The 26,603-nt window shown below is 44.3% G+C and overlaps 2 protein-coding genes across 7 annotated transcripts in view; both read right to left on the reverse strand.

Moving 5' to 3' along the window:
• Positions 1–2,286: 2,286 nt before the first annotated feature.
• On the reverse strand, positions 2,287–5,141 carry OLFML3 (olfactomedin like 3). The gene is made up of 3 exons (XM_025872482.2): positions 4,886–5,141; positions 3,921–4,206; positions 2,287–3,592 (listed from the first exon to the last, which is right to left on the reverse strand). The coding sequence occupies exons 1-3, from the start codon at positions 4,997–4,999 to the stop codon at positions 2,772–2,774; spliced, it is 1,221 nt and encodes a 406-aa protein (XP_025728267.2). The 5' UTR covers positions 5,000–5,141; the 3' UTR covers positions 2,287–2,771.
• A 1,592-nt stretch (positions 5,142–6,733) lies between these two features.
• Positions 6,734–26,603, reverse strand: part of HIPK1 (homeodomain interacting protein kinase 1) — a 49,742-nt gene continuing 29,872 nt past the window's right edge. For 5 of the 6 annotated variants that reach the window (XM_025872464.2, XM_025872463.2, XM_073896112.1 and 2 more), the window contains 9 exons: positions 25,644–25,869; positions 21,545–21,666; positions 20,497–20,631; positions 17,746–17,888; positions 17,152–17,334; positions 16,444–16,650; positions 14,727–14,968; positions 12,716–12,846; positions 6,734–11,583 (listed from right to left, as the gene is read on the reverse strand). In XM_025872464.2, the coding sequence (XP_025728249.1) occupies positions 11,095–11,583; positions 12,716–12,846; positions 14,727–14,968; positions 16,444–16,650; positions 17,152–17,334; positions 17,746–17,888; positions 20,497–20,631; positions 21,545–21,666; positions 25,644–25,869 (1,878 nt within the window). In that variant the 3' untranslated portion in view covers positions 6,734–11,094. The remainder of the gene's footprint in view (positions 11,584–12,715; positions 12,847–14,726; positions 14,969–16,443; positions 16,651–17,151; positions 17,335–17,745; positions 17,889–20,496; positions 20,632–21,544; positions 21,667–25,643; positions 25,870–26,603) is intronic. The other variant, XM_025872462.2, reaches the window with a different exon arrangement.

Below are 26,603 nucleotides of genomic sequence, written 5' to 3' on the forward strand. Positions count from 1 at the left end.
GCAAAGACCGGCCCCAGGGAGGAGAACATAGTGAGAACAAAGAGGAGAGCTTGGGAGTTAGGGAAGGAGACTGGGCGCTGGAGTAGGGAGAAGGGGACCCCTCTCCATCGGGCCTTGTGATGGAGAGGTAACGTCTGGACCACTGATCTGGCAGCTTAGCGTTGTTGGGCCAGGGACTGGGGGCAGATGGGGGGCTTCTCTTTGGGCGTTTAGCCCCCTCTCCCCCATGAGAGGCTCTGCCTTCCACTGCCTTTTGTTCAACCCAAAGCAGAGGTCACAACCTGTCTCTGCCAAGTGATGGGTTATAGAGGGTCTGAGAAGGGGCTCTGAGGCTGGTTTCGGATGAGCGGATTCAGCTACCGAGGCACTCTCCTTGAGCAGCAGAAAATTTAGTTTAATGAATTTGGACAGTTCACTGGATCTGCCCACACAGTTCCACTCACCTTCCAAAACGCTTCCAAAATAGCACACTAGCTATTGTACAGGAGCCAAAAAGAAAAAAAGCAAAAAGTCATAAATGACAAGGCCCCAGAGATTTCTGCCCTTTCAGAAAAGTCTGAGTGAACTTTTCCAAAGAAAACTGAAGAAGAAGAAGAAGAAGAAGAAGAAGAAGAAGAAGAAGAAGAAGAAGGAGGAGGAGGAGGAAGAGGAAGAAGAAGAAGGGCTGTTTTTGTCTTTCTCATTGAGGATTGAGGCAAATTCTCATAGGCCCTCCGTTTCAGAGCCAGTCCCTCATGAGGGTCATCCAGAACCCATCCCTGATGTCTGCTGCCATATTGACATAACGCCACAGACCCGGCCCCAGCCTCTTGGCAGCTTATAAGCAATCACACTGTGAAAGTGGGTCCCACTTGCAAGGAGACCCCCCCCACATGCACACAGGCGCACACACGCAGCGACAGTTCCACGCGGCCAGGGGCCACCGGCCGGGACCCCTCTCCAGGCCCTCCCGGGAGAGCTCCCTCCCTCCTCCACACCCCTCCCGTGCACCGCCTGCCTGCGGGAGCCAGATGTTCCGTGGGCAGCCCCCTCTGTGGGTGTGACAGGCGGTGATTATGGTTGCCAGCCCCACATTAGGAGAGAGTTGAATGGGAGAGAGCCCCCACCCGCCCCAGGCTCCCTACAATAGCGCCTTTGTGAGGTGCTTCAGTGTCTCTCTTTTCCCTGTCCTCACCAATCTACGTCAGGGGCAGCTCTGCCTGGGGAGAGAAGAAAAGACAAAAGGAGCATCACAGGGCCCCACCCCCACCCCGGCCGATCCACCCTAACCTGGGGGTGGGGGTGGTGTCCTTTAGGGAAAAGATGTGTTCCTTTCTCCTCCCCACACTGAGGTCAATAACCACGAGGACCCTCAGGCTGCCTGACGTCTACTTTCCCAGAAGGGCAGCGGGTCTTGTTCCTGAGTGCAGAATGGGGGTACGCAGCGGGGGTGGGGCCTGGCACAGAGCTCAGCACATTCCGAGGGACGGGGTGGGGGTGGGGGTCCAAAAGCCAGGGTTTTCCTCTCCCTGGTCCCTCTCCCTTCCCCGGATGGCCTCCTGGAATTCCGAGCCAGGGGCCAGGGCAGGACAGGGTTAAGTTTCCAGGACTCCTGGCCAGACTTCAGCCAGGTTCCAGGACTGTGGTGGGGGTGACCGGAGGGATGTGTTGGGAAACTGGTAGAGCTCCCATCTGGGGCACGGTCACAGCCCCTCCTCCTCGCTCAAACCGCAGACGCCGTGGCAGCAAGAAAATCAGCGCGGTTCAGAGCAAGCCCGATTGTGTAACCGTGTAACGGGGCCCTGCGGGCTGCCCCAAGCCGGAGAGGGCAGTGGGGGCTGGGGCCGGGGCCGAGTCCACCTCAGAAGTGACACCGGAAGTCCTTTCCCAAAACACATTTGGGGCTCTGGTCTTCACACTGCACTCCGGTGCGACTCGGATTCATTTTCTGGTTCAAACCCTCTGCGAACTGGAATTGGAAACTCTGCCCCTGGGCCCCAGGCTGGCAGCCAGGGGCGCGGGGCCAAGGGCGGCTCTGGGAGGGTCGCGGCTCCGGGAGGGCCGCCCCAGATGAGAGGCGGCTGTGGAGGGAAGCCCCTCGGCCAGCCCCCTAAAGGGGCGGGATTGTGTGCTTCCCCAGGCGCCCCACAGCAAAACCTGTAACTAGAGAAGTCCCCTCTCTCTCAGCAGGAGAGCCCAGCCAAGTCCCCGATGTGGCTTAAGGAGTGGCAATGGGGTGGAGGAGGAAAATGGAGGGTCACGGGGAGAAATCCGATCTGAGGGCCACCCCAAACACACACAGGCGAGGAGCATGGATTTTCCTTTTAATGCAAAATGTTGCAATAATACAAAATGATGTGAAGAAAGCCCTGTTCCCCGGGGCACTAAAGGGAGAAGGGAGACAGCCAGAGTGGAAAGTCTCCTTCTCCTAGAACCCTCTCCCCCCACCGGAGTCACACGGAGGCAAGAAATATTCTGTTGCCCATTTGCTGGGGTTGCCCCCATACGAGGGTCCAGAGCTCTGGGTCTGCATGGTCTTTGGCCTGAAATTCATTGCCATGGGGCAGGAGGGCACTGGCCACTTAGGGCTGTCTGTGTTTCATCTCTAAAAGGGTCTCTGAAGATCTAAGGTCCCACAGGAAACGGAGGGGCCATGAGAATTTGGCTTCCGTTGGCTGCAGATACAGGCCCCGAAGCACAAGTTGCCCACATCTGGACAACAAGGAGCAGGAAGCGTTGTGCAGACAGAAATGTGTAGAGGTGAGAGAGATTCACCAACCAGGGCTAGGTCCTCAGACTTCTTCCTCTTTCTTTCTCATCTCCAGCTTATAGACAATCTGGTAGCCGTCATCCCAGGCGTAGAGCTGACGCTCTCGGGGGTTATAGCGGAGGCTGGCATGGGCCCCATACCGGCGGGGGAAATACGGGAGGGCCGCCCTCTCGGGGGTCAGGGTGCCACTGGCATCAAAGGAGCACTGGATGCGGGCGCGGCTGGCAGGGCGGGTGTTATAGACAACGTACAGGGTCCCGCAGATGACAAAGGCCGCCTCGGCATTCTCTCTGGGACATGGTGTGTCCCACTGCTGCTCGGTGTCCAGGGTCTGGGGGTCTAACTTGGCCAGACATAAGTGCCTGTCATCCTCCCGAGTGGCATAGACAGCCCAAAGGCCCTCCTCATCAGCCGCCAGGTCGATGTATGTGTCTGCTGTCAGCCCGTATGGGGGGATCAAACCCTCCGCCGGGAATACTGAGCTGTCCACCACGGTCCGGTTTGCCAGGTGGAATTTGATGAGCTGCAAGGTGTTCTCCAGCTCCCCTCCCCCTCCGGGTCCTCCAGGAGGCCTCCGGGCGTAATAAAGAAAGCCACCGTACACCAGCTGCCCCGTGCCTACCCAGGGGAAGGGCACCCGGACCCGGGAAGCTTTCCGGGCAGCCATGGCCAGGGTGAAGTCCCGCAGCCTTGGGAAGACAAAGGCTGTGTCATTCTGTGTCCCATCTAATACGTAGATCTTCTCTGTTGGCCCCATTGGATCCTTGGTCCACAGACCAGCTGGGCCACCGAACCGCTTCAGGATCTTCATTGATCTCACCTGAGAGATTGTGTAGCCACAGTCTGGTGGGGAGGGAGAAAAGCACAGGACAAGGCAATACGGGCAAGAGTTAGATGCCCGCAGCGGGAACCCCCCAGGGTGGGCCATCTGGAGGACAGTGGGCATTTGCCAGTGGACGCCTCCACTCTTAAGGAGGATAGGGAAAAAGGTGCCACAGAGGCCTGGGTCCCCAGAAACGCTCACAATGGCCCTGTCATTATAGAGATTCCCCTAAAGCGGATTCCAGGAGATCGCGCCAAAGTGGCCTCCGGGACAAGGAGAAAAATGGGAAAGAACCAAGGCAGAATACAGGTCCCGAGAGTGTCAGGGCTCTGCTTTTGGACCACTTACCTGTCAGCATATCGTACTTCTCATTTCTTCTGCCCTTGCCTTTGATCCCAGGGCCTCCGGTCACCTTCTCATCAACCTCCACACAGGGTAGAGCTGGGTTCTGGGTCTCCAGATAGTCAACTTCCCGCTCCAGACGGTCCACTCTGCCCGAGATGGTGTCGGCCTCGGTTCTGAGTGCCTCGCGCTCCTTCTCGGCCACCTCCAGCAGCGGCAGCATCTTGTTCTTGAAGTCCCTCAGCTCAGCGGCGTGCCGGCTACTTTGGTCCTGGCACTGGGCCAGCCGTTCCTGCAGGGATGGGGGCCAGGAGAGGGGCTGAAGCGTTACAACTCCCGGGCAGGGAGAGGCCCAGCCAGGGTGTGAGGAACGGGAAAGAGCACAAACTAGCCAGGCATCAACTCCCCTTCAACCCCCACGGAAAGGAAACCAGATGTTCGGAGATGCTAAATGTGCAAAAAGCCCGGCTCAGATCACCTAGGCCTCTACCCCCACTTCATGTCCTCTGAGTCGCCGGGGCAGCCTAAGCGCATGAGGGCAGTAAGGGTCTCTGCTCCACTGTATACTTCTCCTCTTGGGAATGAACAGATTTCAACTCGGGAATGGCACAGACTTCAAACTGTTAAAAAGACAGAAGGCTGCAGATTCTCTCGGAACTTCCAACTCTCACAGAATCATCAGCTCACCCTGAGATGCTTTCTTGCCATGCTAGCTCTCATGTCCACTGTCCCCTTATTCCATGCCGTCTCAGGGTAAAACACAAAGGCCTGTTTGCTTTGGAATGGCTCTGTGGCCGTGGGGAAAGAGGAGGGCTTGCGATTGTAAGGATACTCTTCTTAAAAGATAGAGTTTTCTGTTGGTGCTCACAGAGCCCCATCGTGTCATGTCCCCAGATCCCTGACACACTGGGTGAATCAACAGGAGATGTGGAGTCCTTCCCGCCTGGCCCGGGGGGAAAAAAGTCACTCACCTCTAAGGCAGCTAGTCGGCGTTCCATGTACTCCACAAGGTGGTGCTGCTGTCCCTGAAGGGGTCGCAGGCATGACAAAAGGAACAAGGTAAGGAGAGGCGTGCAGGGCCCCATGGCCGCGGGAGAAAGGGGGCCGGAGTAGGAGCGTGCAGTCCTGTGCCTTTTCCACTCAAGCCCGCCGCTTAGCTTTGGAGGCAGGGTGGGGGCGGTGCCTTCTCTCCTTCTGGATCTCGGGTCTCTCTCACTACTCTGGAATGCTTTCACGGTCTCTTTACAGCCCCCACCCCCTCCTTTCCGCCTGGATTGATCAAACACAGATGGCCCTATGGCAGAGCAGCCAGAAGAAGCCTTAACCACCTCCCGCCTAGGCTGTAGGCTCCCGGGGAGAGGGGAAGGAGATGAAACCCCAGGGCAGAGGCCTTCTGGGCAGTCACCCAGAAAAAGGAGCTCGCAGCGGGAGGCAGGGGCCCCGGAGTACACTCAGCAAACTCTATTCCTGTTTTAGGAGAATGCATGCTTCCTTCCAGTGCTGGCTTCTTCAGAGACATCCATCATTAATCTTTTCCTTCCCCAGCAATAGTAGCATGAATTGTTTTCTGCCTTGTTCAGTGGAAGCTGGAAGCAGGGGAGATGAGGTTTGAGGGGAAAGGGTGGGAGAAAAGATCACAGTGGTCAAGTCTGCACTACCTTCTTCTATAGCTCATTGGCGCCATCTTGTGATAAGCACCTGGTGTCATCTCAGGATTCACAGGGAAACCAAGGCTTAGACCTCACGTCCTGTGGAAAATTTCCACAAAGCAAGCCAAGCAGATTGAATTTACCAGGGGTTTTCATCATCAAAACACAGATTTCCCCACAGACTACCCAACTACTTAAGGGGCTATCCCAATCTCTCTCTGATTTAGCCTAAGGAAGAGAATATAACTGAGATTTAAAAACAAACAAAAATACCAAAAAAACCCAGATCATTGACAAGTTAAATTCATTCTTGATTACCTGGAAGTGAGACTGATAGCAGAGCCTTTCTATTTGCCTTTCTCTTACCTGAACGCTTCTAGGTATATTCTCTTACCAAACCTGGGGAACATTCAGTAAGTTCACCCTCATTTATTTAGGAAAAAAAGAATCTGAAAAATATATGTGCTGCAGTCTAAATCAAATAAATGTGTTCTGACTTCCCCACCAATGGGGGAGAAGAGCCTATTGATCATTTCTAGGTTATGGTCCAAAACGGTGTTTCTAAATGCGTCTCATTTCTATACCCCAACCACGACTGCAGAACCCCACAATGAATTAATGGCCACTGTAGAGTAGATGTGGCCTGAAACACATGTGTCAAAAGAAGCCAAACGAATATATAGCATTTATTCAGGGACCTGCAGTGATCGATTTAGACAAATCTCTAATTCTTCATCAGGAGAAATTTTCTTCACTTCAGAATCAAGAGAACTCTAATCAGAGTCCTTCTCCAAAAGGACTGTGCTTCAAACAATGCAGCTTGAAAGGAGGGGAAAATAGCGTCTGCTGTGGTGATTCTGATTTTCATTATGATACTTCAGACGGTTGTTGGAACATGCTAGGAAACAAAGTTTAGTTATCCTGGGTCAGAAGCTGTGCCTCTTTCAAAGGGCCAGGACCAGATGAGATCTTCAGTTAGGGCCCGGGCACTCCTTTCCTGGGAAGTGTTTTCTACCAACCCTGTTTCATTTCCATTGTGGAGATTTGTATGAAAGATGGATTTGCCTCTAACCCACCACTGGTGTTCAGATGCGATGTATTTAGCCACTCCAAAGATGCCATTTGTTGATCCCCTTTGTAAACCTCTAACAGAAGTCAAAGACAGCCACATGAATCAGAAAATTTACCCATTTTATTGATGCATTGCAATTGCTCTACATTTTACCATATTATGTAGAAAATACTGAAAATACAAGCTACTTTGTAAAACCAAAGACGAACATTGAATCCAAAGATAAACTATGTTTTACACAATGGACCCTTTTCCCGTAGTTAGTATTAAATTTTAAATATCTATTTCTTTTGTTAAAATGATTATTTTACATACTCCCTAAGTACATCTGCATTACAAACATAGCTCAATTAATTCTCAGAAACTGTTTCTAGAGGCTTGTTGTAAAAGGAAGCGCACAACCAGAAAAGGGAGAAAGCAAAAAAAGTTTAAATCGCACACAATAACTAGCATATCAAATACATTTAATAAAGTTGGAATTCCATTGCAATATCAAGGATTCAAAGCAGAAATACTAACATTACATATAATGTACATATAATGTACTGCTACATGTAGTGAGATTATTTTTCAAGCTGAATCAAAACCACACATTATATAAAGTTTAGCAACAAACAACCATGTAGACATGCTGCACCATCCGTTTAAAAAAATAAACAACAAAAAAAAAAAAAACAGGAAGCAGGCTTGGGCCATTCCTGTCACTGAGAGGCGATTTCATTTCCTATCCTAAAACCAACCAACCTAACCAGTGGGTTTTTGCATAATAATGCTGAATAAAACACACATTACTGTGCTTGCCTGGCTAAGGGCAGTCAAGCTGAGCCCCTCTAGTGGAGGACGATGGATGGCCAGAACTGTTTGAAATGGGAGTTCTTATTCCTGGGGCTGGTATCTGCGCTGAGCACGGACAGCAGTATCCCTCTCCTGGGAGCTATTAAAACTCTGGAGTGATCAAGTGTCCCAATGAGCCCAGAGTGGCTGTACTTAAACCTTCCCCACTTTCTCTCTCACCCTGAAGGGGAGAAGCTGGAAATGCAAGTTCTGAAAGGACGTAAAGCCTTAAGCTGGTCTGAGGTTAGGCCGCCGCTCACTGAATTCGCAGGGCTTCCCCCCATCCTGTCAGGGCTGGCAATGTTAAGCCCCAGGGACAGAATCTAAAGCCACATTGAGCACATACACATTGAGCGGACACAGACGGATTTTTATCTTGGTAAATTTGAAATGCCAATTTGCAGACTAAGGCTGAAAATTTCTAAAACTCTTCAAGCCACACACTGCTAGTAAGGATGTTTCAGGTAACAATACACACTCTTGGTATTGTCTTTTCCCCATGAGGTTATAAGACTCGCATCTTAAGTGGTTATCTACTTATTGGACAGGGAGGCAGGAGGGGAGTGTTTTGTATTGTTTTTCCTGCATCTCGTTTGTTACAAAAACAACAAATCTTACCCCTTGTAGAGGAAAGATAAGGAACAAAAAAATGTTTCTACTAGAAACTAGGTCTGCCTTTGAACAAGAAAATCAAAATATGCTTGGCAAAAAAGGGAAACACAACGATCACACGCGCTGACCAGAAAACTGTGTAACACTAGTGACGGAAACCATACAAACTGCTTGGGTATCCTTACCAATATAGCGGTGCAAACCGAACTCAGGAGAGTGACCACAGGAAAAAAAAAAAGAAAAAAAGAAAAAGCAGAAAACACCACCATGTTCCTGGTAGGCTGTACTGACTGACTGTACTACCTGCCCCATCGTGGAAGCCCTTACTCTTTACAATGAAGAAACTCCAAATACCTTGACAGCTCCTCGGTGTCCAACCCGGTACAGAGCTTGCTGACCAGGCTCCATGAAATCTCCCATCTCCATCCTGCACCTCCTTGACGCCATCTCTACAAAGAACCAGTCCTAGACTTAGCCCTCAAGTACATAATTTTCAATTCAGATGGAACACTTCTATATCTTAGAGTTAACCTTCTTCCCCCAAATCTTTTATGGGCAGGAACATCCCCATCCCCAGTACCCTCCACTTGACCCAGATCCATGCAGGAGCTGAGAGTACAAGGACAATTTCACAGCCCCAAGAATATTCAAGTTGTTAAAAAGAAACCTCAAAAGCCTGATGACTCGACAGGCTTTGGTTCCTTTTTAATATTCTTCACCGGCTCAGAAACCTTCCTGTGAGTTCCCTGTCACCAGCGGCATCACAAAACTCCTCCTCATAGTACGGGGACATGGTAAGCAATACAATAGGCTCTTTGGTATAAACAGATCTGTTATATGTTTTTTTCAACAAGCAAATATTTTACTAGGAATGGCAACTATTTGCAGGAAGGACTGCCACATGGGAAAAGGAAAAGAAAAATTTCATTCTAAAAGTGATTGCACATACTTTAAAGAAAAAGAAAACCACCACATATTTCATATTGGCTTGACTCCTCTCACCTGCTTCCCAAACTCTCACAGAAGCAAGGTAGCAATGCGCCGTGAGAGAGCCACATGGGGAAAATGCTTCTGTGAGAACTAGGCTGAGATTCCGGGTTGGAAAGGGGTAGACGTGGTGCTAAAGGAGAAAAGCTGCTGTTTTTCAGTGAAGGCAGGGAAACTGACAACAATGCATTTACACGACACAGCTACTAATCCTGTTCTGATAAATCCCAGTGAACAGCTTAGGGTCCACAAGGGCTTGCTGGTCCATCCTAAGGCAAGCTCACTGTAAACTCTATGAACCACTACATCATCATATAAGGCACTACAATAAGGGAAGGAGGAGACAGGGAAGAAGAGACACACACTGAACAACTCCTCACCAGACACACCTGTGCAAACAATTCCAAGGGTCTCCTCTCCTTGCAGGCAATGCCCCTGCTCATTCAACACTACAGTAATATGCTCTAATATAATTGCAATTAGTTCACATACATTCCAACAAGTATCAGTTCATTTTGGTTTAAATACAATGGAGACATCCATTCCATCTCCGGGGTAACACTGGAGGATCAGATACACACTAAATACACAATTCAAGTGTAATCACTACACATTTGATTACAAATAACATTTTGGGTTAGCAGGAAAAATTGCTTGTTATATTTTTCTAATCAATATGTACATATTTAATTATGCAAAATATTAAAACACCACCATTACAAAACTTCTAAAATATTTTTAAATTCAGTAATAAATTTTTAAAATATTTTTTGCAATTCCTACATGCACTTATTGTATAAGTCTTAATAAGAGAGCATTCAATTTGCTGCTGGCATACAAAGGAAGCTACTTTAAAGTATAAAAGCTATACACAACGTTCTTATCTGGTTTCAGATTCTTTAGCTTTCTCCCCAAATAAATCACATAGAACAGAAGGGAGAGATGAGGCAAAGAGAGAGAGAGGTGTATTACTGAAAATTCATATTAATCTTTAGGCAAAGCTCACCAATGCCAAGAACCTTTAGGCAAAGCTCATCAATACCAGTATCGCATAATACAGAGAGATTTTGCATATAATAAGACAACCACCACCATACAATAATAACCACCTTAATGGCTTTTCCAATAATAAAATTTAAGCTGAATCAGAGAAAGAGAGAAAGACTTTTAAAAAATAACTTAAGAAGAATGCACGGTACTTCATTTAAAAAGAGTAATACCTAGTGCTTTCACGGTAGGTATGGATTCTCTCACACTAAGTTACCAGCAAATGGTGAGCTGCCTTTTTAACACTACTTTACAATAAACACAGGAGCAACTGAGAGAATCCCAAGAGTAACACAGAGCAGTATATTACCAGTTTTGCAAAAATAACAATTGCCCAGTAAGTATAACGTGACACGAAAACAAAACTAAAACACTGTAAGTCTAATGTCCCATAAGAAAGGTAAAATTTTGAGAGGAGAAATGCCTGATAGTCAGATACAGACTTGTGTAAGCTGCTCTTAAAATAGGCCATTAAGTCTTGGTTTTTAAACAAGCAAAAAGTGGTGATTTTTCTTTTCTCACTTGTTACCGGATTTCAAATCCTTCTATCAGCATTTTTCCTCTGACCAGCAATTACAATAAAACAAAGTTAAATAAAGAGGGGCTTCACTTGGTTTTTTAAAAACATTTATAGAAATCAAGTCAGAGAGAAAATATTTTTCAAAGGGTAACTTCAGAACGATCTCTCTTCCTTGGTAACTGCAGAAGATAGGCATCTGAACTCTTTCAAATAGCAAAAATGCTGTCACAAAAATAAAGAATTAAAAAATAGGGCAGACTTTGGGAGACTACAACAATGCAGTCAACACTAAGACAGGTTCCCCAGAGAAAAACCTTCTGCTTCAGTGGGCCCCTGCAGAACAAGTTGCTGGCTAAGGAGTTTCAAGAGGGGCTTAAGGGAGGAGCTCGTCATAGCCCGTTATTAAGAACTCAGGGCCAGGAACAGGCAGCCATGACCCCTCCTCCCTCTGCTCACCAACTACAAATAGGAATACTGGCTGATCTTGGTAGGACTCAGTGGGTATCCAGTGTAAATTGTTGAGCCTCGGGAAGACCCAATGTAGGACTGGGTGGCAAACTGGTGTTGGTACTGAGCAGGGGCCACACTGGCAGAAGTGAGAAGGCTGGGCCCAACACTGACAGGGACCTGGTGCACCAGAGTGCTAGGGTGGGTGGTATAGGCTGCAGCATGCCTTGAGGAGCCCTGGGGGGAGAAGAGATGAGCAATGGAGCTGGTGGAGCCCAATGCAGCAGCAGAGGTGGGGGCAGCATACGTATACAGGTGAGGCTGGCTCGGCAGGTGAGCAGGGGCTGGGGCCAGGTGTGGGTGCCCCGTCGAGTGTAGTGGGCTCCCATGCTGGAAGGCGTAGGGGGCTTGGGAGAGCGGGGCCACAAACGCCTGCTGCCTGCGGGGGGCAGGGTTGCTGCTTCTCTCCTGCGAGGTTGGAGCTGACGATGACTGCTGGTTCTGGAAGGAGGAAGAAGGGAGTGAGGAACCTTGAGGTCGTCCCGGTTCGGGGCACCAAAGACCAAGTGGAGAGTTGAGGTTCTAACCTGTACTGTTCCTGGGCTGCCATAGCACAGAAATCTCCCAGACTGGCAATGCTGTCAGAAGTCAGCCTCCATCCCTCCACCTCTTGGCAGAACAGATCCTAACCCGGCCCAGATAGCAGCAGTTTGCTTTTAAGTATGACAGGGGCAAGGGGGAGGGGAGAATCAAGAGTTCACAGGGTTACCCACTCCTGCAAGTTAGTAACTGTTGACTCAAACTCACCCTATTCTGGCGCCAGGGAATTTGAATTTTTCCTAACCTTTCTTTCTTGCCATTGTTTTCTTTTGTTCTCCTCTAAGTTCTTCATATCCCTCTTGACTTGTGGAGCCTCAAACACATGCACTAACTCGAACTGACATTTGCACTTGCCTGTGCTGTCTCTCTCTCTCTCTCTCTCTCTCACACACACACACACACACACACACACACTCACTCACTCAGTTACACCCTCATATTTACACTTTCTTAATACCGGTAGACATCATACAAGTAGCAGAATTTCAGCCGAAGAAAGAGTGAATAGTGCCCCTTTTACAGACAGAACAGTGTCCCTCCCCACCCCAACAGATCACACAGTGGTGGGCGGGGGGAACTCAGGCGCAAGCCAGCACACAGGACTCGAACCAGCTGATGAAGTGGCCACAAAGCTTTGCACTGTCTCTTGCCCTCAAGTAATCGGTGTGAGGCTCGCTACTTATGACCTGGGAGGTGAAGCAAGAGGATCCGGTAGCAAAGCATGTGGTGATACAGAAGCAGGTATGGACTAAAGCACCCGAGGCTCTCTCTAAATTCCAGACATTTCTCTAATCTTCCAGGAAAGACTAGGGAGGTCTGAAGGAAAACCTGGAATGGGCACCCTCAACACACTTACAGAAGGAATAAAGGGACACAGGACGTGCAGGGATGACGCAGGCCATAGAACACCAAACGGTCTGACACAAAAGGGGCTTCATTTGGCTTTATTCAGCAGTCCAGCCAGAAGCGGGGCTCTCCAGAGAGTGACAACAGGGAGGGCCCCAAACAGAAGGCAGCAGCGCCTGGCGCTTACCTGGCTAAGGTTGAGTGGCTGTGCTGCGCTGGTCCCCCCGCGTGGAGCTCGACACCCTGTGGGGGTGATACAGCATCCAGATGACTGCCCACTCACGGAGGCCACTGGCTTGGTCTTACTGCTCAGAAGACCTAAAAAAGGGTCAGACCGTAGTCAGTTATGAGTGGCCTCGGCTAAAGCTCAGATGGCATCATATTCATCAGTCCACATCTGTATGAGGTTTGCAAGAGTTAAGGTTTCATGTCTATCTTAGTTCCTCAATTACATTTACACCAGAGGAACAAAAACTGTACAACCCATTTCTTTTCTGTCTTGCTACAAAGCTCTATAAAGGATCTTCGAAAGATTCACTTCAGTAAATCTTATCCAGTCTCTTGTATGTGCAAGGCACTACTGGAAATACAAACACCAGTGGGACACAGTCCCTACCCCCAAGGGGCCTAGAGTTTTATGTAGGAAGGGGTTAAACAAGTATGAAAATGACAATGGGAAGCTGAGTAAGATGTTGGTAATACTTAGGACATTTAGGTGTCAAAGGAGCTTCAAAAGAAGGCACGACTAGATCCTGCTGGGCACTCACGATCTTCAAATTCTAAGAAACTGCAGAGCAGTTGGATATAAGCAAGATCAATTTCCAAGGTTCGCTTCCTCTGTGGTCCTACTAGGAAAACGGAAGCATTTATTCAATGATTTGTGGAGTAGCCTCTATTCTTTGGACCCAACAATGGACAGAGCTCCTAACGACGCTCTTCAGGAGCCTGGCATCAGGAAGTTCTGCCTTGTCTGCAATGGGACAGCTGCCCAGTTCTGAGGGGGAGAACCGCACTGAAGCTTAACACGATATCTGAAATCAGAGCCCTGTTCATGTCTCTGGCAGTAACATAATTCATAGTAGAACACTACTTTATGTCAGTACAGCACAGACGGCTACACTACACCAAAATTTCATGCTCCCCCTCCTCTGGTGTACAGAGTTGCCACTGGAAAACAGCTGCCTAGACAAGGACTCCACTTCCTGGGCCCCCGAGCCTCTAGGTGGGGCCATGGGATTAGTCTGCACTGTTTCCAGGGCTTGAGAGGTAAAGAAATCTGTGTCCCTCCTCCAAACTCTTTCTTCTTTTCGTTGGAGGCTGAGGATCCCTGGGCTCTGATCCCTGCCTCACTGCAGGCCCACCAACCAGGAGCACTAGCACTGGGAAGTCATGTGAGTAAGAAGCAAACTTTTTTTTTTTTTTTTAAGATTTTATTTATTTATTTGACAGAGAGAGAGAGACAGCGAGAGCAGGAACACAAGCAGGGGGAGTGGGAGAGGGAGAAGCAGGCTTCCCGTGGAGCAGGGAGACCGATGTGGGACTCGATCCCAGGACCCTGGGATCATGACCTGAGCCGAAGGCAGACGCTTAATGACTGAGCCACCGAGGCGCCCGAAGCAAACTTCTAGTATGTCAAGCCAGGGAGGTCTGTGGCTTGTTACTGCAGCTAGCATTACCTGATAACTGAACTGGGGAGCCTAAGCCCAGCATCTAACAGCAAAAAAGATGGAGGTATCTAAGTTGATGATAAAACCACAAAAGTATTACTGCTATGACATTGGGTAAGAAAAGATCTAAGTACATACTGTTTTCAAAAACAAAAACAAAAAAGTTTGCAGTCATTTTTAATAGTAATAGTTCCTGTTCACTCTGGATTGTCAAATTTGAATCACTTGTGCCAAAAAAAATTTGCCTGCTAATTCTCCCTGCGGTACAACAGCTCTTGTCTGTCTTCTCCCATCAAGACTGAGTACATTTCTGAGACTACAAATTCACGTCTACGTTAATCCAAACAAAATAAACATAGTAAGATACACTGATTGCCAAAAATGATTTCACATCACAAGGAATTGATTTCTGAATTAAGTAACTGGTCGCTACCATCACTACCATATAATCTACCTAAGCAGATTATAGTGACACATTAAGGACACACACACAGCAACGAAGAATTCACGTGCGGCTGTGAAGATGCTCACCTGAGGCTGGGGCTGCTACAGTGCAGTCGCCAAGCTGAGTTTTCAGTGGAGGCACGATGATGGTGCGGGTGCCAGCGCCATCCCCCACGACTCTGCCGGGCCCCTCCACAAGGGGTCCACTATTGCCCCGGAGAGCACCCAGGGTATCAGTGGAATATGGGCTGCTCAAGGAAGAATCAGAGTCCGGAGAGTCGTTGACAGTGACATAACTGATGACGTTAGACCTCGCCTTCAGGCCCGAGCTGAGGAGAATACAACACATGAAAATTCAACCCCCTTTTAGCAATGTTTCTTTGATGATCTCTGGTCTCCCATGATGACAAGGATGACGACGGCGACAGAATAATACTAGCGGCGGCGGACTTCTCAGTGCTTATTATGCATCAGGCACTATTCTTACACTACGCATAGGTCTCACCAAATCCTCACAACACTTCTGTGAAGTAGGTACTATCACCCCCATTTTGTAGATGAGGAAGCTGAAGCACAGAGAGATTAAGACACTCAGCCAAGGTCACACAGGTGGTTAAGTGGTGAAGACAGGATTCAAGCCGGGACAGAATGCTGCCAGATACACAGCTCTAACAACTCTTCCACGTTGCCGCTCAGCCATTTCCACTCACAGTCATTTCAGTAGTATTCCCCCTATCATCCTGCTAGACTATATAAATGGTTCCTTAGTATGTCTAATCAAACTTCTCGCCATACTTTTTTTTTTTTAAATGTTCCTTCACAAACGGAACTCCATCTTCCTAACTTTAATTTTTCCTGATTTTAAAAGAGACTTGGCTCCAGTCAAAGCAATCCTGCTGGTTATACAACTTTTGCCACTCCATGGTCACTTTTCCTCACTGGAAAGTTCACCTTTTCTCTTCCCCAAATCCATTCAGAAACCACTTGCAATACTTAGTTTCAAGTCTACATCCCATTTGTAAATACCATTTTGTAACTGTAAATATCATTTGTAAATAGTTCTTTTGAAGTACTTCATTCTAAATCTGCTCTTTCAGGTCATTAAACTTCATTTATATATAACTCTGCAAAGTCTTCTCAGCTACTGTCATATGTGAATCCTACCTCCTCAGGTAAATGTGGGGTTATTCCCTCTCCTTTATGCCTAGGACCAAAGGTCCAGGGAAGAATATAACACAGAACAATCAAAGCAATTAACTATGTTCCCACTAAGAGAGAGGTGTATGTAACAGTTCTTAAATGTATCCACTCTCTCTTGGTTAACTGCCCAGTTAAGAACTTGGATTAAGGTGCTGAAATAAGAGGAAATTATCTGGTATTTACATTCCTCAACTTTCAGACCATACTTAAAGTTGCACCTCTTCCAAAGAGGCCTCCTCCTATCTACTAACTTTTCCAATTAACTATTGTTTTTATGTGCTTCTGCTATGGCATCTATTTTCAGACTCTAAAGGTCCTTAAAGGCAGGGAATCATGTCTGTGGTATAATGTGCATTCCAAGCCAAAGCAGCTAAATATTAAGCAACTTAATATCCCCCTTCTAGGGAATGTATCTGAAAAGACTGATTTCATTGCTCAGTCATGGAAACTTGAGTGTTCTGACTCACGCATCCAAGGCCACGCTTCCAAAATACCATTTTTCAGTCCTTCCTTTCAGAGCCCAAACTGGACCACTTGCCTGAAACCAAGAGTCTAAGATGAAGGTTAGGAGCCACCGAGCCAAGGAGCCATCCACCTGTCTTACCTACTGGGCTTGTATTTGTTGTCCTCCTCCTCATCAGTGTCACTGCGGATGGTGATGACACTCACAGGAGGGCTGGGAGTATCTGGAATGATGATTGGCTGATGCTGATCTGGGACAGGGACTAGGGAATTATAAGAAGATGTGGTACGGAGAGGACTGCTCCCAACCAGAGAATAGACTTGAGAAGGCAGAACATCCAGAGAAGACCTGTAGAAAAAGGTCACAAAAAAGACCGTTCAGTCCTCGGTCCCCACAACTATCCATCTTTTCCCCCAGAACTCTTCCCAACTTGTTCTTTGATTCCTTTTTACCTAACCATTAAGTCAATACAACACTTAACTATAGAAGTTCCAATAAAAACTAAACGAACCGCTCTAGCCAGGGTTTCCACCAGGGACAAGAACCCTAAAATACAACATAAATTTTATTTTTGTATGCCCTTTATTCCACGGTTAAATTTCCCTCCGTAATGGCGGCAGGAAAACAAACACATTGGCCTAAAGATGGCCGGGATTCAAAGTGGCAGCAGAGAGAAAGGATTTGCATAACCAGGACACACCTGGCATGCATGTCCAAGTGAAAAGGTTAGCTCAATTCGGCAGCTACTCGCTGCTTCACACCAAAAGGGTCTATACCACGGCACTTTAAATGCTGGCGACATCTCTGTCAAACTGGCAGCTTTAACTACCAGCTCTAACAGAGACTTACTTAGAAGAGACTGGAGCACACTGCTTATTCTTCTTTGAAGGGAGAGAACTGGATTGTTGTTGTCTGACAACATGGGCAACACCAACATTCAGGGGCTGAGCAGTGGCCAGTGTCACGTGGTTAGTCAGCAAGGAGGGCTGCTGCATGATAGTGCTGTACTGGTTGCCATGAGAGTGGGCGTTCCTGTACCAACAGAAAGACACAGAGAAGACTGAATGCCTAAACCGCTGGGAAATTAGGACCAAACAGGTATTAAAAGCAATTAAAACAACCAAACAGAGCTGCATTTTATTTTTTAAGTTGGGCACCTGGATGACAAGGCTGTAAGTTTTCATTGCATGGTTTCTAATGCCTAAGCCTTTCTTTAAATCCCAAATAAATGATTCCTGATCTCAGAATCTATTGTTTCCCTATATTCCAAGTTTTCTCATTACTCCATCTCCTAGCCCGATCAGGGTTTTCTTAAAGAATCTGAAACACAGATACAGCTCCCCTTTCCTTTATATTCTTCCCAGTCTGACCAAACCATCAAGCACTCCTACCCTAGGGGATCTGCCCTTGCACATCTCCCAGAGAGGAACACAGGGTACTTGCCTCCAGTCTGTGAGCTGCTGGCCACTGCCCATGGCCTCTGGAATCACTGCTGTGGGCTGGACAGAGTTGTGCAGAGCTACCCCAGGCAACTGTTGCCAAGTTGAAGGGAGGAGAATTTGTTGGGTTCCTCCAGGCCAAGCCTGCTGTAAGGAAAACACACACAAAAAGGTCCAGACTTGACTCATTCTTGGCTTTTTCTTTTGTTTTTCAGATGAAAGAAAAATTCATATCTTAAAAGAAGTTGCTTGTAGATTGTTAACTTGCAGAGATCAAAAAGAAAAGTCAGAGGGGCTCAAAGTTACAAGTCTTATGAACAGGGAAAGAGAATATGCTGCTTTTTCTCGGCCACCTCTGTAACATGACCACCAGGGTATTAAAGAAAAGAAGATCCCTGTGGTTAAGAGTTTCTCTCTTATACTGCAGAGTCAAAGAGTCTGAAAAGTTCAGAGGTAAGCTCTGGTTAAATGATGGAGTATCATTTTTGCAACGATTCTAAAAATACACCTAGAAAGAGTGAAGACAGCTCCCTTGAGATTAAAAATAGGAATTTTAAAATTGAAGTGCCAATCAGTTAAGACATCAGGTCAATTCAACCCATAAAACAAAGGGGAGAATTGTGCCTTTTTAAAAGGGTAGAACTTGGAACATGGAGACAGATGTGGATGACCAAAGGCCAAAATCCTTTGGCAAACAAGCGTATGCCAGTAAGAGAAAGCTAACTTCATCATATACAGCCATATGATAGAATTAAATAAGGCAGTAAGTAAAATATTTCCAAAATAGATGCAGGGAGCACCATATTTTGTTTTTAATAGTTACCTAAAATATAATGTTTAACGTATCATTTATAGAAACATACTTCAACATAAAAACTAATCACTACGTTTCTAGTTTTTAACAAGCACTTGCAATAGACAGCAACAAATATGTTTTCTAACTTTTTACAGAAATTCTGGCATTTTCTGAAAAAATGGGAACAGATTTGAAAGTTTCCTTTTTAAACTTAAATTCTACAGTACAATCACCTACAATGCTTGGGTACATATGGTTCTTTCTTGAATTTCAAACTGCAAGGCCATCAACACACTGTTTTAAAAATATTTCTGCAAGTAACAGATCCACTTGTTACAAATACCGGTTCCAAACAAGAAGCCTTCAAAGCAGAGAAACTGCAAACACGTCTGCTACCATAAGCAGAATTTAAAACAAAATGAAACAAAACAAAAAATAAGAGAAGTATGTTAAGTCACACCATGCGTCTTTCCATAAGCCAACACCTGCACAAGACAAAGCATGTAGTTTAATACAGAGCAAGAAATAACATTCCAACGTGAGGCAGAAATCTGGCGTTCCAAGCGACGAACTGTTTTGACAGAGGAAGAACAAAAATATGCAAAGCTTAGCAAATGACTAGTGCAAACTTAACAAAAGCAGCAAAGGAGAAGTATCAACTAACATTCTCAAAACTACAGGTGAGCAAGTTAAAACCAGTGGCTTGGATCAATCAAGTTGGAAATATATCTGACTCCCTTGCACTCAGGTTTTATGCTCATGATACAATTAATTTGGAGGTGACAAAGGCTTTTAAACTAAAAACCAAACAAATTCCAACAACCAAAGTATGTTTCTGGAAGTGTTTACACTCAACATGAGTCCTTGAGAGACAACAAGGGCAATTTTTTAAAAGCCCCTTCAAAAGACGTAGATATCAGTATTCAAATAGTATCCGTAAGGTTTTCAAATGCTTACCTAATTTTAAATTTTTAAATAATGAAATGCTGGTTGTCCAATAAACAATTCTAACTCCCCCAAATAAACCAAAACACATCCAAAGACCACCCTGAAGGGTACAAATCCTGAAATACACCTCGAGGTCCTATTTGTTTTTTCTATCTCTAAGCCCCATACTATTACATTTGCTGCTGTACTTAGTAACTTTTCCCCAGGACTTTTAGTGACAAAGGTATTGTATTTGCATAAGGGTTTTCGGCCATATTTTCATCTCTGTATAAAGACCTATTGGTAAAGTCATTAATTTCTCCATAAACCCCTAAAAATGAGTTCACGTTTTATCTCAACCAACAAATGAAATATGATCTAAAAAGATTCTAAAGGGACCATCTTTAAATGGAAGATGTAAGCTGCCACTGATCATGAGTGGCAGAGTTATCTTCACATGTTCTTAGAAGAAAAGTTAACATCAACTGATAAAGCAGTAAAATAGGAGCATCTTTAACATTTCTACATGCACAAAAATTTTCGAAGCTTAAAATAGCAAATAAAGAAGGAAGCTAACTTTCCAAGGAGTTCAAATTTTGGCCATCCGGATACCTGCAGCAGAGCCAAACTAAAGGCCATTTCCTTTATTCTCAAGGATCAGAGGGTAAAAGGGCAGAAAACAGATACAGTGTTGAAGCTCTTCTGAGGCTACACCAAGAGCTTTTATCACACTAGCTGGCAAAGAAGAATAAAGGGATCTGGCTCCTTACAGAGTCACACTGAATATCAGAGTCAAACAGTGCTTCAGCAAATGTTGGGGAGGAAAACAATGAGACATTAAAGATGTAGCAAGAACACAGCCACAAGATGGCACATGCTTCCATGCCCTCTGCAAAGACTAAGTTAAAAAAAAACTTTTTTTTGAAAAATGAGAAAACCAGAAGGAAACAGAACAAAAACAAACAGGAAAAAATAAAAAAGAAAGAAACCAAAGAAACTCCGTTAGTAACACAATCAAGTGAGGGGAATTACCAGTACAGCGGCAGTCTGTTCAACCAGCGCCGGCCGGCCGGCTGCGCAGCTCAGAGTAAAGGGCACCGCATACTGCGGTGTGATGGTGGCTACTTGAGGGTGGAGAGTTGCTACCATTAGTGGTGTACAGCTTCCCTGCAACGCAGATTAGGCAGGTGAGTGAAACAAACACGGAGGCAGGTTATCTGGATTCAGAAGGGTTCTCATTCCCCCCAAGATATTACCAACAAGTAGGAATTTCATATCACCTAAAATGCACGTAAAAACACAGCTTTCCCCTTCAACTCTGCACGGCATCAGCCCACTAGGTCAAATGTCAAGGGCCTAAGGCAATCAAATATAGGAATCCTTCTTGGGCCAGATTCAGAGGATCGGCTCTACAAAACTCAGTTAACAAAGGCATGTATTAAGAATTCCTCTTCCTCCTACTCCCAAAAGAAGAGTTTTGGGCTTCCAAATTTCCTCTGTGTCACGGGCCACAAACATTTATGCACAGAACTGAAAATACAGTATCTGTTGCTTATAAGAGTCTTTCATGATTTTCTTGCCCATCTTAGTTGCATGTCCTATGGCAGGTAGAAAGCTTTAAGGCTTTCTATAGCTCAGTTAAACACACAGAGTGAAGGAATATAATACTTGAAGAGACATCCTGATACGATCCAGCCTCTCTGTCATGGTATCATTCTGAAAGAGTGAGCAAAGGGGACACTAAAGGGAACAAATGGGGAACACTTTATCTTTAGAATCAAAATGCTGTTACATGTGTATAAAAAATTAACTACATCCCACAAAGTCTGAGTAAATTTACTCAAAACACAATTTCTCAAGGTTTGGGTATTTATCCTATAAGTCTAAGGAAGACACTGTCAGACATGCAACAGTGTTAGGAATGAGCAATCATTTCTCTATAGATGTTTCCTTTTAAGTCCACTGAATCATAACCAAGAAAGATCTTACAGTCAAAGCAAATACCATCTTCTAGGACAAAATATCTGCATCTCAGCAGCGCTTCCGCAATACTGAGTATCCAAGCTGCTATGGCTTTTACCTGTGTCAGAACTCCTGACTGTATCTGCAGTGGCTGAGCAGCTGGAGCCTGGGGTACAATCGGCACAGCATTATCCATCCTCACAGGGAATCCAGAATGCTTGGTTGTTGCTTGTAGTCCAGCTGTAGAAAACAACACCACAGTTAAATTGCTTTGCTAGGTCTGTGGTTTGCTTACGGTTTTTTTGTTTTTAGCTTTTCTGTTCAAACCATCCACCACCCAGGATAGTTCTAGACATGTGACATAGGAATTTCACAGAAGTCTAGGGACTTAAGAAAAGGGAGACTGGTTTGGCTCTCTCAGGTTAAATTCATGGGAAGATGTTTGATACAAGAAGGGATGGTTTAAGGGAATTAAAAAGAAACTTTTTTATGCTACAACACTTAAAATATAACACCCATCCCATTCCCATTAATAGCATATGCAAAAGCAAACAAACAAAAAGCCTAAACTTACTAAGTTACATTCACCTTTTAATCCATTAGGGGGGAAAAAAACTTGTATTTTTTACATGCAATCTATTAAAAGCAAAGACTTAAAATAATAACTTTTGGTTAATTATGACTCTTAGTTAAGAAAAAATTATCATTATTTATCATCTAAGTTACCCTTTCAGAATATTTTAAGATGTTTTACCCTACTCCTCAAAAAATTCACAATTTAGTTACACATTTTATCTTTTTTTTTTTTTTAAGATTTTTTATTTATTTATTTGAGAGAGAATGAGAGATAGAGAGCACGAGAGGGAAGAGGGTCAGAGGGAGAAGCAGACTTCCTGCTGAGCAGGGAGCCCGATGCGGGACTCGATCCCAGGACTCCAGGATCATGACCTGAGCCGAAGGCAGTCGCTTAACCAACTGAGCCACCCAGGCGCCCCACATTTTATCTTTAGTATGTGAACTGAAGAAATTATAACCCAGGATAAAAATATTTAAAAAATAGGTATTTTGGTTTACAGAAACACTTTTTTTCTACTTATTTTAGGAATCTGCCTTTGCCATTGACAGCCTTCTCTTTTACAACTAATGCACAGCTAATTTTTGCTGCCTTGCTCTGGGCACAAATGCTGAATGAATGTTTCCTCCAAATGGGAACTTCTTATTCTGGGGAAAAAAGGGGCTCAAGACAGTTCTCCCTTTTGCCAAGAGTCCAGAAGAGAGACTTCAAAACTTTCTTTTAAACTTGCCCTATCAAAACCTTCAATGTGGAGAATTTAAGTTTCTATTACCCACTAACAGAAGTTTCTCTAATTCACTAATGACTGAAGTTTTGTTAAGTGGGACACAAACATTTTATTTTAATTAGAATACTTCTTCAGTGATACTTTCTAAGCTATCACCAACTAATTTCTCTTAATATTACTACCAAAAAGCATAACTCCTCAACTCTAACACTGTGGTTTTCAGCAAGTCCTCCAATTTTCCATTTCAGTGATTTACAAGTATTTTAGCAGTAAGATGTCATACTGGAAAACACAATCCAGAAATACATGAAGTAAGAGAGACTAGTAAAATTGGAATTAAAATACTATAATAACTTTTTTAAAAAGTGCTACTTATATAAAAATAAAAGGTAACACAAATCCAGATATCCAGATTAAAAAAAAAAAATCTGCCAGCCGTTCTTCATAAGGCAATGCTAGCTAATAAAATAGCTAAGCAACATCAAAATTCTTGTCTAAATGCCCAGGACTCATGGCCAACTACAAGACAACATTATTGTAATAGTCTCCTAGAAATGGGCAGGAACAAAGGGCAAAGGCAAGTAAAATTTAGGAAGAAATGTTCATGATAGAAGTTCACTTATACATTCCAAGATAATAAAGTAAAAGGGGACAAAATTACAAAATGATAGTTACCACTGAGTAAAATGTGTCTCTATTTTGGTCAACTGGAATAGTACAGAAAGTACTATTTATAGTACTGACCTACAAATGTAACTAAATAAGCATTAGATTGCTTTCATAATTTAGGCTAAGCCACACCAGTTAAGCTATTTACACTTGCTTCTTCAGGAAACTACAAGTGGAAAAAAAGAATTAACAAAGGCAACACTTTTGGAAGGTTCTCCCTGAGCCCTGAACTAGGAAATGATTCAAACTTTGATTTTTGTTGAATACAACCCATTAAATAAAAAACCATGGAACTATGGAAAGAACTGTCTAATTGATGAGGGTCAATTTTCTTCTAAGTATAGTATCTTGTAAAAAAACAGATGGTGAAAGAAAAGGAGGCAACCTGGAATAGAAGACTGCTGGGCAGAAACCAGCATATGGCTGCGGCTGGCAAACCACTGACAACCTTTATAGCTGAGTTTAAATACTAAGAAGTGGTACTGCATGTTTCAAAACCCCACCGCCTGGATTCAAACCCCAGTTCTAGCACTAACTAGTTATTAAGACTTTGGGCAGATGAGAGAATCAGGTTCAATTTTCTCATCTATAATGGGATATAATGACATCAGGCATAATGGCATTACCCACTTCCTAGGGTTGTTTGTTGAGGATGAATTAATACATGTACAAACAGAACATTATCTGGCATGTAGTAATACATATCAGCTATTTTCATCCTCATTAACTTAAAAACTCCCTTTTGTTTGGAAATTATATAATTTGCTCTAACTCCTCAGGTTATTCAGACTTCCTAAATAGAAAAAAATTTCCAAAACTTATAGCTAATTACAGCAAAAGAATTACACCACTTTTCCCCTCTACACTGAGTCTACATTTTGTTTTACTAAGGGAACCAAAAAGTCCTGCTTCATCTTATAAATATCATCTGAGAAGCAGCAGAAGACTTCAGAGTCCCACATCTGAAAACTGTTCCCGTGAGACTCACTTTGGAAAAGGTGAGGGGGAGGAGGGTGGCTAGTCTGCTAAATTCAGTAGAAGAATCACTCGACATACGACAACCCAAAGTATAGAATTTACTATTATGTAGCATATGCAGAAAATTATTTGGTAAGTTAGGCTAAATATGCATTTACGGGTTTGGTATCTGCTCCTCCGCTCTCCCTGTGGTCTCTCCCTGGTTTACATCGCTATCGCTCTCCTGTCCTCCCGGTAATCTCTCAGTTTCCCCTAGCCCCTCTTTTCCTTCTGCTTGCTCCGACTCTGTCAGAAACCAAACAAACAAAAGAGTCACAGTCAATAAGTAACTTAAGTAAAAAGATAAAAATGCTACCTGCTTCTACTGTAAAGTACTATGACGAGCCTGAATCCTGATTTATTACCACAGGGTACTGACAACGACTTTCTGTTGGGAAAGTCAAGTGTGTTGTCAGAAAATATCCTTAAAATAATTTAACCTTTTATATGGCTCACCTTATCAATAAACACATTTCCCATATTTCAGAAAAAAAAGAACAGGACAGACTAAATTACAGAACAATAATGAAAAAAATGAGGAAGGATGGGAATGTGAACATTTAAATTTTATTGCAACACATGGGGTCAGAGCCTCTTTCTTCAGCTATTCTGTTCCTCTGCTGATAGGAGTTTGAAGGAACAATATGATTCATAAGCTGAAGCAGATAAACTTAATGCACTCCCCATACAAGTACCTCCGCTTGTAGAATTTTTCAGTTCAATAAATAATAATTTTTATTTCTGAATGTAACTCATGAGGTTTCCATATTCTTAAGCATAATTTTTACATTGTAGAATAAAATTACCTTTTATTTGGAATGCTAATTTTAATAGTGGAATGATAAAGGAAATAAGATTCAATATAGAATTTCTGTTTACAACAAATTTCTTTAAGCTTAATATTTCTGCATATTGAGAGATACATACTTAAACAAGATATAGGACATTGGTACAAGGTCTCAGTGGGCAAGAAATTGATATCAGGGCAGTTCAAATAAGAGAAGTTAATTGAACGCCCATAATGTGTCAGACAGTACCATAATTAGATACATAATCAATGTAAAAAGGGTAAATCCACTTTGTTAATTTCAGTTATCTTCATATTCAGAGGCAGAGTTTAAACTTGTCAGAGATCAAAACTAAACAACTAGATACCTACTAAGGAACTGCCTAAAGCAAAATCTGTGGCTCTGATATGATATCATTTGATACAGGAGTTTCCCCACTTACTCTGAAAAGCAGGTGGACATACTATAAATGTTTGTTGGAACGGATCTGTCTGAGTGCAAATTTGGGTGGTTCCAGGCTGCAAGGACACGCCCTGCTGGGCGACTCCAGGAACTGGTGCTGCAGACGATGGGTACAAAGCCGACTGGTAGTTTAGCAGTGAGACATCTGAATTAGCCAGGGAAAGAGTAGCAGCTGCTGCAGTAGAACTGGAAGCTAGAACACTGGCCTAAAAACAAAAGGATTATAGCTGTATACTGGCATAAAGTGGAAATAACAGTATTTTTACACATGCAGAATCTACCCAGAAAAACTTAAAGTTTTAAAATGTAGTATTAACTGTCCCTGAAATAACTCTCTGCTTAAGAAATCTTCCCAATCTCTACATTTAAGGCATACTATAAGGTTGAATAAGAAAACACAGAATAAAAAACAGTCCTGTACTGACTGAGGACAGCCTCAAATAAACCCTTACCTCTTCCTTCTGTACAAAAAAAGTTGCTGGATGTGAAATACCACCAAATCTCCTTTTAAAAGTAGACCTAACTAAGAAATTAGGAAGCTCACATCTTCAATAACAAATGTTAAGTATCACTGTTTGGCAAACAAATGCAAAACCACTCTTAAATTACTGGAAACACCAAACTGAAATCAAAGAAACAGTGAGTAGACTGGTGGTTGCTAGGGACAGGGCAGAAGGTGGGAGAGAAAATTGGGCGAAGGTCATCAAAGGGTACAAACTTGCAGTTACAGACGAATAAGTTCTGAGGATCTAACGTACAGTAGAGAAAAAAATTATTGGAAACACCCTTCAACACATGTAATGAGACATATAAAATCTTCCCAATAGAGAAAGTCAGTGGCTAAAGTCAGTACAACTAACAGCAGTAGGTAGTACAATAGCTATGGTCCGTTTATGGGACTATGCGAAGACTGTGAGGGCCTGGATTAGGCCTTTGTATT

The sequence above is a fragment of the Callorhinus ursinus genome, unplaced genomic scaffold (genome assembly GCF_003265705.2).
Source record: "Callorhinus ursinus isolate GAN/ISIS: 27379988/994484 unplaced genomic scaffold, GSC_fseal_2.0 scaffold9, whole genome shotgun sequence".
NCBI lineage: Eukaryota > Metazoa > Chordata > Mammalia > Carnivora > Otariidae > Callorhinus > Callorhinus ursinus.